General features: G+C 36.8%; 1 protein-coding gene across 1 annotated transcript; it reads right to left on the reverse strand.

Moving 5' to 3' along the window:
* Positions 1-314: 314 nt before the first annotated feature.
* On the reverse strand, positions 315-5,188 carry LOC125241449 (BPTI/Kunitz domain-containing protein-like). The gene is made up of 4 exons (XM_048149950.1): positions 5,029-5,188; positions 4,129-4,317; positions 3,586-3,740; positions 315-910 (listed from the first exon to the last, which is right to left on the reverse strand). Exons 1-4 carry the CDS (start codon positions 5,147-5,149, stop codon positions 776-778), a joined length of 600 nt encoding a protein of 199 aa, XP_048005907.1. The 5' UTR covers positions 5,150-5,188; the 3' UTR covers positions 315-775.
* Positions 5,189-9,343: the final 4,155 nt, after the last annotated feature.

Raw genomic sequence — 9,343 nt, forward strand, 5'->3', positions numbered from 1 at the left:
ACTGACTACGGATTTTATTTCATTTCTTAATTTTATTGTGTTTTGTGTATTTCTATATTTGTAAATGACGATCCTTATCGGGAGAAATTATTCATTTTATTATTTTCAATTTATAATGTAATTTTCGACGATTATGATGAGAAGATAAACATAACTTTGGCATGTAACAAATTTATAGTGTAATTTTTATCATGAAATAAAGAAATCTAATCTATATCTAAGGCAATTAGGTTAGCGGTATCATAAATAAAATGATAATGCAAAAATACCTATACCTCAATATCTTGAGGTATAGGTATAGGTATGTTATCACTGACAATTACATTTTCAGTGGCATTTGTTTTTGAGATACCGCTATTTAATCAGGAGGCACACTGACATTTTATCCTGCCAGGCGGCGCCTGTGCAAGTGTCTAGGCATGTCACTTTCATTCATGTGTGTGAGAGAGAAAAAAATATCTTCTTCTCGCTCTCACGTATGAAATTTTTTATCTGTTCAATGGATTAATAAGGTGGCGCCATCTGTCATAATCTTTTAGTGTGCCTCCTCATTGCTTTACCGGGGCAGTAAAGAGGACTGAAATTATTTAAACTATACGTGGTCATATAGTTAATTAAAACACAATTTTGTTTTTGTTATACAGTTATTTTATTCCAAATCAACACAACATTGACTTTTAACGATTGGAGTCCAGAAATTAAACTGAAAGTTTCGTGTAGTAAATTGCTTCGGTTTTAAATTGTATCAATAGGTACGTCCGTACGAACTTTAGTCTCAAGTTTTTTGTTTGCCGCCTCGTGCAGTGCTCGAATCGACTGGGTCTATAACCAGTACCTTCTTTAATCTGCCTCCGTCTAAACCGTCTTTATATTCTGGTGGACCAAGATTAAACCGGCAGATTGATTCGCACTGTAATAAACACCAATTTTATTAATTTGCATAACTAATTTCACCATTCGAAAATAATGAGCCTTCGTATGGTGTCGGGCTAAGAATTTCATCACCCCCTTTTCGCTCTCTGCGTGCGTAGCCGAATGCACAAACGCTCACGAAACGAAACGATCGTAGACTATACATACATACATACAATCACGCCTGTATCCCATAAAGGGGTAGGCAGAACACATGAAACTACTAAAGCTTCAGTGCCACTCTTGGCAAATAAGGGGTTGAAAGAAAACGAAATTGTGACATTGCAGTGACAGGTTGCCAGCCTCTCGCCTACGCCACAATTTAACCCATATCCCATAGTCGCCTTCTACGACACCCACGGGAAGAAAGGGGGTGGTGAAATTCTTAACCCGTCACCACACAGGCAATCGTAGATATCTATCTCTATCGCTCTTGCGTATTGGCGCGACAGAGCCAGACTATCTTTCGCGGCGTTTCGTTTTCGTTTCGCGTCGTAGAAATATCATTTGGCTACGGGGTCCTGGGTACAGTCAGCCAAAAAGTGGTATACCACTTTTCGACCTTATGTGTTTATAATTTTTAAGAAAAAAAAACCGCCTTCCTTTGGGGTTCTGGTGATAAATACTTTCAAATGTTGGATTATGTTATCAATTCGTCTGTATATTTTTTAATGTTTGTTATTCGATATCTCCGTCATTTCTGAACCAATTTTGAAATCTGGATGATTCTGAAGTACTTACAGATGAAAATGATTATCAGAACGGAACTCTATCCAGGGGCGGCTCACTCTTCATCAGCAGTTCCACTGCACCAAATGTCACTGTTCTGGACGTAAGTGCATGCTGTTCTTATAAAAATACCAAAGTCACTATAAGTGTGCCGTTCAGATTTGAGGATTTCCGTTCTGACCATCATCAGCAATTCCACTGCACCAAATATCACTGTTCTGGACGTAAGTGCATGCTGTTCTTATAAAAATACCAAAGTCACTATAAGTGTGCCGTTCAGATTTGAGGAGTTCCATTCTGACCATCATCAGGAGTTCCACTGCACCAAATGTCACTGTTCCGTACGTAAATGCATGCTGTTCCTTTAAAAACACAAAAATCACCATATGTATGCCTTTCAGATTTGAGGAGTTCCCTCGATTTCTCCAGGATCCCATCATCAGAACTGGGTTCTGAGAAAAATGGGACCAATCTGTATGCATATACATTCAATCAAAAAAAAATTTTCAAAATCGGTCTAGTAACGACGGAGATATCGAGGAACAAACATTAAAAAAAAAAAAACATACAGACGACTTGATAACTCCTTCCTTTGAGATTTGGAAGGCGGTTAAAAATAGAGTCGAAAAGTGGTAAACCACTTTCTTGGCTGACCGTACCTATTGTAGAAGCCGATTGTGGGATACGAGTTAAATTGTGGCCAATCAACGCCTTAAATTGACTGACTATATGAAACTTGACCAGTTTCGTGTGTTCTGCTTGCTCCTTTTGGAAATAGAGGGATAAGTTTACGTAAAAATATGTGAAACATAGAATAAGCATACAACTTAATGGTAGCTGAAATTTAAAATAGGCTCCTGAGGTATTGTACCAAGGTTGCTGGCGGCTTTTCCCGACCGTATGGAAATGCTGATACATGGTGAGAGAAAGTTGCTGGCTGTAGAATTACACATTAAAAGGTTAGTAGACCTCACAGGTAGGTCCATAATACCTACTTTACAAAAGGGGCTCTTAAGTAATCGAAATAAAGCAAAACAGTGACATCCTTAAAAAATTGTTATGTCTTTTTTAGGGTTCCGTAGTCAACTAGGAACCCTTATAGTTTCGCCATGTCTGTCTGTCCGTCCGTCCGTCCGTCCGTCCGTCCGTCCGTCCGTCCGTCCGTCCGTCCGCGGATAATCTCAGTAACCGTTAGCACTAGAAAGCTGAAATTTGGTACCAATATGTATATCAATCACGCCAACAAAGTGCAAAAATAAAAAATGGGAAAAAATGTTTTATTAGGGTACCCCCCCTACATGTAAAGTGGGGGCTGATATTTTTTTTCATTCCAACCCCAACGTGTGATATATTGTTGGATAGGTATTTAAAAATGAATAAGGGTTTACTAAAATCATGTTTTGATAATGTTAATAGTTTCGGAAATAATCGCTCTTAAAGGAAAAAAAGTGCGTCCCCCCCCCTCTAACTTTTGAACCATATATTTAAAAAATATGAAAAAAATCACAAAAGTAGAACTTTATAAAGACTTTCTAGGAAAATTGTTTTGAACTTGATGGGTTTAGTAGTTTTTGAGCAAAATACGAAAAACTACGGAACCCTACACTGAGCGTGGCCCGACACGCTCTTGGCCGGTTTTTTTTACATTTTAATACTTTAATATATAACATATAATAAAACATTAGGGACATTAAATTATGTCTCTTTTGCAAACCAAAGTAACATTTTACGATTTTGCTTAACTTTATTGTTTAATATTAAACTCTCATCTAAGCTCTTTTCACAACTAGACGAATCAAAATATACAGCTTAAGACGCAACAAGATGGTGATATTTCTCCAAACAAACGCTCTAGACTGTTGTTTTTTTAGGGTTTTGAAGCTATATAATGTTTTTTTTTAACACAGATCTTATCAATATCAGTTAATTCATAATACTACTTACACCTTCTAGACTGTAAAAGTTGTTCTTGTTTCCGCCACAGCCGGAGTAAATGGTTTCCCTACAGACGTGCCATCTATTGTCATAATACCATCTCGTGTCTGCTCCGAAACAGAAGCCGTAGTCAAAACTGAGTTTACAGTACGTTGGACGTTCCGCTAGAACAACAAGCAAAGCTAGTCAGAACAACCTGCTTGAGGGTTAAGTAAACCTCATAATATCATCAATTTCAAATAACATTTGCAGCAGCTAAAATCACTGCTCAACTTAATTTGGTATGACTATATTAGAGCTTAACTGTCTATGGACTATATTAATTGGAGAGTATTAATAGGAGTCGGCGGATTCATGATGAATTTATTTCCAGTCATAAAAATACAAGCAAAAGAGCAGTGTCGTTGTCGTAAGTTATTAATAAGTTTTGCGCTATCAAGAACGTCCCGGAAAATTATATTCATCGTATAGAGAAGCCGAGCAGCGCCCTAAACGGTTACTAGGATCAAAAATGGCATAGATACCTACATCTTCAAACTGTTTAAAATTTACCTTTTTGACCAGGCTGGGTCGTGCATTGTTTGGAGCATTCGTCGGCGGTATCGAACCGGTTGCCGTTGCCTTGGCAACCGCCCCAGCGGAAAGTAGTGCAGTTCATACTCTCCGGAGAAAAGTAGTACATCATAATTTCGGCGCGGCAGGGCCCTTCGTCCGGCATCAGGAGACATACTCTGTTTATAACTAAAACATAATATGTTTAAATTTAGAAATTGTTTAGGTACGATCGATATCGTATTAGTTTAAATTTTTTGAAAAAAACCCCCGAGTGCGACATAGTAGACCGATTTCATGAAACATGGCTAAGAACACTCCCGACTAACTCAGCTTTCAGACAAAAAAAAACTAAATCTAAATCGGTTCATCCGTTCGGGAGTTACGATGCCACAGACAGACACACACACAGACAGACAGACACGTCAAACTTATAATACCCCTTCGTTTTTGCGTCGTCGGGGGTTAAAAATAGCAACACTAATCTAAGGAAGCTGTTTGTAGTTTTGCTCTGCTCTTTTTCCTTCTGTCAACCATAATTAGTATCTAACCTGAATTTATAGTAACCAATTATACTGAACAATTTAAGTGATAAATAATCTTTGTGCACTTATCTCTAAGTGTTTCTAATAATCCTAATTGATGTCATTACGGACACCAGGCACTTTGTTAATCGTCGAATATTTATACTTGTTGATGAGTACTAGGTTTTTCCGTTATTCTTCGTTTATCTTGAATAGATTATTATTTTTCATTTAGACGAGATGTCTAATGATTCGTTATAATAATTAAATAAAATGAAACTGTGAGAACAACTTTTAGTATTTGAGGTTTGAGTCTTCCCTACGGTGTCCGCAAAAATCCCAGCTTTCTTTACTCATTTACTAAATTTAAACTAACCTTTTGGTATATGCACGGTGGCTCTACTCAGTAACTTCGTTCGTACCGTATTATAGGATATTTTACCATTTGTGATGGATAAAGTAAGTAATAATGTAAACAAGAGACATTTATACGTCATATTTCACTATAATATCAAGGACTATTGCACACTTGCTGATGTTAGCGAGGTAGAAAATAGCAATAAATTTGTTTTATTGCACAGTATCGATGCAGTTGTTATTGAAAGTAATATATTTTCGCTTTCAGTTATTTTTATGTATGTATAAAATAAAACTTCTGTCAGTGTCCGCCAAATATCCGTACATAGGTAAACTTATTAAAGGTTTTTTAAAAATCGAACTACTGTGCAATAAGTCCAAATAATATCTACTGCTAAAAATATAACACCAACCAACATAATCAATGTCATTTACTTTGAGAAGACAAATACGGGTAAAACTTTTGAAGTAGGAGCATGCACCTGTACCCTAATATCACCCGCCTTTCTAGATGGTAGACGCATACCATTTTTAAAGCCTTTTACGTACCGTATAGGCAAGGCGCTGGCGTAACTTTATAATACATCCATAAATTAAAGCAGCCAAGACAAAATACTAACGAACTCCCCAACTCCGCGTAAATGAGACTACGGCTGCCTCAGCCGTACAGAAGATACAGCTGCTTAAGTCAAAATATACTGTTATTTCCTGAGTTTAGCAACTCTGTTATTAAAACATTTGAAACAGGCGCAGATTTAGAATACACATTGCGAGATATTTATGAATAAGTATTATTAAAGGAAATAACAACAAAACTGTTGGGACAGTGTCTTGCACTGTAAGCACGTGAGAAACGTAAAGTATGGCAATGTAGTAGGTACTAAACATTGAAAGGGCAGGTTTAAAAGCTTTGATACCTACTACAGTTAAAAGTATAAGAATTTTCAAGCCCATTTTTTATAGCAAGATTATTTGAATAACATTATCATAATTATGTTTGTGTAGTTGCAGAATTAATATGCTGGACATTGCTGCTTATTTATTCCTATATCACTGAGTCATTAGATCCCTCAAAAAGTATGGAGTGACAAGGCTGTGCGTCCCATCTGCTCGCACGCGCACGATGCCGAGATAACTTGAGCTCCGAGCGCCGCCAAATCTTAACGAGTTGCCAGTTCAAATCCTATTCTATGACGTTTTTCTTGCGCTAAAACTCAATTTCCATATGTATTCGCAGTATGAAATTCAGAACAGCTTTCGCGAGGCGGGTAACATTTGCATTGTTAATTGTGGCTTCAGAACTATGGGACACGCCGGCGTGGTGTTTACAAACCCGGCCATAATTAAAGTTTGATACCTACTTGCAGCGAGGACTTTCATTGTTGCAGCGGGTTAAGAAAGTTTTTGACAAAGCAACGCGGCAAGTTCGGCTGGGTTGTTTCGCGGAAATGTGGGATGAATGCTGTATTCTAAATTTTCTCAATAGAGCGGTAAATGCAGACAGTACCTACCTACTTAATAGTAGTGCATTTCGAAAGTATTTTAAAATCCTTACGAACGAACAACAATATCTCTCTGATGTACTATTTCGATGTGTCATAGAATGACTACGTTACTTTGATTTTATTTTTGGCTATAGTAAGTAACCGTTGCAGGCTCTATAGGTATACTTTTTCAATAAAATGAATCATCAGTATTTTAAAATCCTTACGAACGAACAACAATATCTCTCTGATGTACTATTTCGATGTGTCATAGAATGACTACGTTACTTTGATTTTATTTTTGGCTATAGTAAGTAACCGTTGCAGGCTCTATAGGTATACTTTTTCAATAAAATGAATCATCAGTCATTTTCCATGACGTCTATTGAGTAACGTACCTACTAAAAACTTTGGTAACCACACAGGGATCAAGGTAGGTAAATAGGTAAAACACGGTGTATAAAAATACAGGGTGAAATAAAAAGGTCCGTCCGTTCAAACTTTGCATAGTAACTTTTAAGGTCTTAATGAACAATTTTTATTATGGGGCAAATCGCGAAAAAAAATTGGCTGATCCATAGAAATGAGCGGAATCATGACAGTCGAAATGTATGTATGAAACAGCCAAAATTTGTTTGCGATTTCAGCATTGGTCCCATAATAAATTTTTCCCCTCACTAGCTCGGAAACACGTGTTTTGTCCTTTAATACCAGCGGGTAAAAACGCATTTTATCCACTAGTGGGTAAAGTAATTTGACCTTGAATAAAGTCAAATTAATTGCTTTAAAATTGATAAAAGTAGGTGAATCCAGTAATTAAGATGATTTACCACCTGTAGAACTACTGGAAGCAGTGATAAACGCATTTTTTTGCGTTGTAGTTTCCTCGCTATAGTGAGGGGAAAAGTTTTGTGTTACACTCGGGTGCAAATGTATTTTACTTCTCGTGTGTTAAAAAACTCGCAAGTTCAGGATTCTATTCTCGAACCACTCGCTTCGCTCGTGGTTCAACTATAGAATCCTTTCACTTGCTCGTTTTTCAATTCCACACTCGGCGTTAAAATACAACTTTGCCCCCTTGTATAACAAATAACTATTGTCCATTATGACCTCAAAAGTCACTATGCAAAGGAGAATGGACATTTTGTCCCATGAGTGTATACAGGTGGAACATAGCTCGTTTGAAGGGGCTTATTAATAGCATTATTTTGTTGTATGACACCAATTTTGGATCACTTGCAGGGACTAATTTAAAAAAAAATGTCCCCCCCCTCTAATTTTTGAACCATAAGTTTAAAAAATATGAAAAAAATACTTTCTAGGAAAATTATTTTGAACTTGACCTATCAAGTTTGTGTATAAACAACCTATTGTTCAAAAGTTTAACGGTCCTTTTTATTTCCTGTAGGTGAAGCACGATGTATAAGTAAGGTTATACTTATATGCACACTTGCACAGCAGCTATATAATTGGCATGCGGGAGTGCAGTTTCCTCGCACCGCAGCTCGGCTAGGCAAATAGAACCAGCTGCGGATTTGCCAACATGATGAACAAGGATTTACACTTCTCGTCAAAATTAAAAACGTTTTATATTTCGACCTTTCTTGTCTGCTTTTAACTATTTCAGGATATAAATAGGTACTTGATTACGAGACGGGACGTGTCATCTGCGGTGATTTACTCCCTGAAAGCCGCTACACGCTCTTGTGTTTTTATTTTTATTTATTTTATTTATGGGATAGGCGGCAAACGAGCCAACAGGTCACCTGATTGTAAACGATCACTACCGCCCATGGACACCCGAAACACCAGAAGTGTTGGAGGGGCGTTGCCGGCCTTTAAGATGGGTGTACACTCTTTCTCCTTTTAAAATAAGATCGTGTCTGATATTTTGCGGCACTTGTTAACCGACTTCCAAATCTCATAATGAGGAGGTTATCAATTCGTCTGCATATTTTTGTGTCATGTTTCACTAATGTTGCAGGTAACTCTACAACTGAATTACACGTATATGGGCATTTTCAGAATTTGGGACCCCAATTAGCGTAAGTTGTTAACAAAAATTAACTCACCGTCAGCTTTGTGACGATAATTAAGCATGAACTATCAGTAAAACTAATGATTCTGAGTTAATTACATAAACTTTAAGCGATATATTAACTCGCTGTCAGTTACAACAACAGTTACAACTGTCGCTGTCAGTTACAACGCTGACAATTAAGCATAAAATTTATCTAAAAATTTAATTTTTTCACATTCTGATAATCTGATTATCATAATGTGAAAAAAGTAAATTTTTTGCTTAATTGTCGTCACAAAACTGACAGCGAGTTAATTTTTATTAACAACTTACGCTAACTTGGTACGATATTTCAATAAACTAAAGTATTCAAATGGCTGTCAATGTGAAATCCAAGGATCCACCATAATAACGAAACATAGGAAAATGCACTGAACCGACTGAAAGGTATTTCCTCCCGTCTTGATTCTCGGGAATCCCTCTATCGCGGGACTTCTCAATCAAAGTCCTGGCAAGTCAGTATTTTTATTTATAGGTGAATGCAAACTTTTTAGTGGTTCTTCTGAGCTCCGAAGCTTTGTAAGTGCTTTGTTTGTCTTTTTTGTTTAAAATACTTGGCTTCGAATCTGATTCACTACTAACATTGGGTTTTATAGTTAGGTTCGTATTGATCGCTTTTGTTTGGCGATAAGTTTAAGATATAAAGTAAATAACATTACTTTTCTTTTATTGTTTGTACTATTGTGCATTTCTTGTATGTTTCGTCCAAAATAGTTACATTCAGAGACGGTTTTATTTAACTTTTCCTAGAAATATCTGTAGTTATATGC

This window comes from Leguminivora glycinivorella, chromosome 2, assembly GCF_023078275.1.
Source record: "Leguminivora glycinivorella isolate SPB_JAAS2020 chromosome 2, LegGlyc_1.1, whole genome shotgun sequence".
NCBI lineage: Eukaryota > Metazoa > Arthropoda > Insecta > Lepidoptera > Tortricidae > Leguminivora > Leguminivora glycinivorella.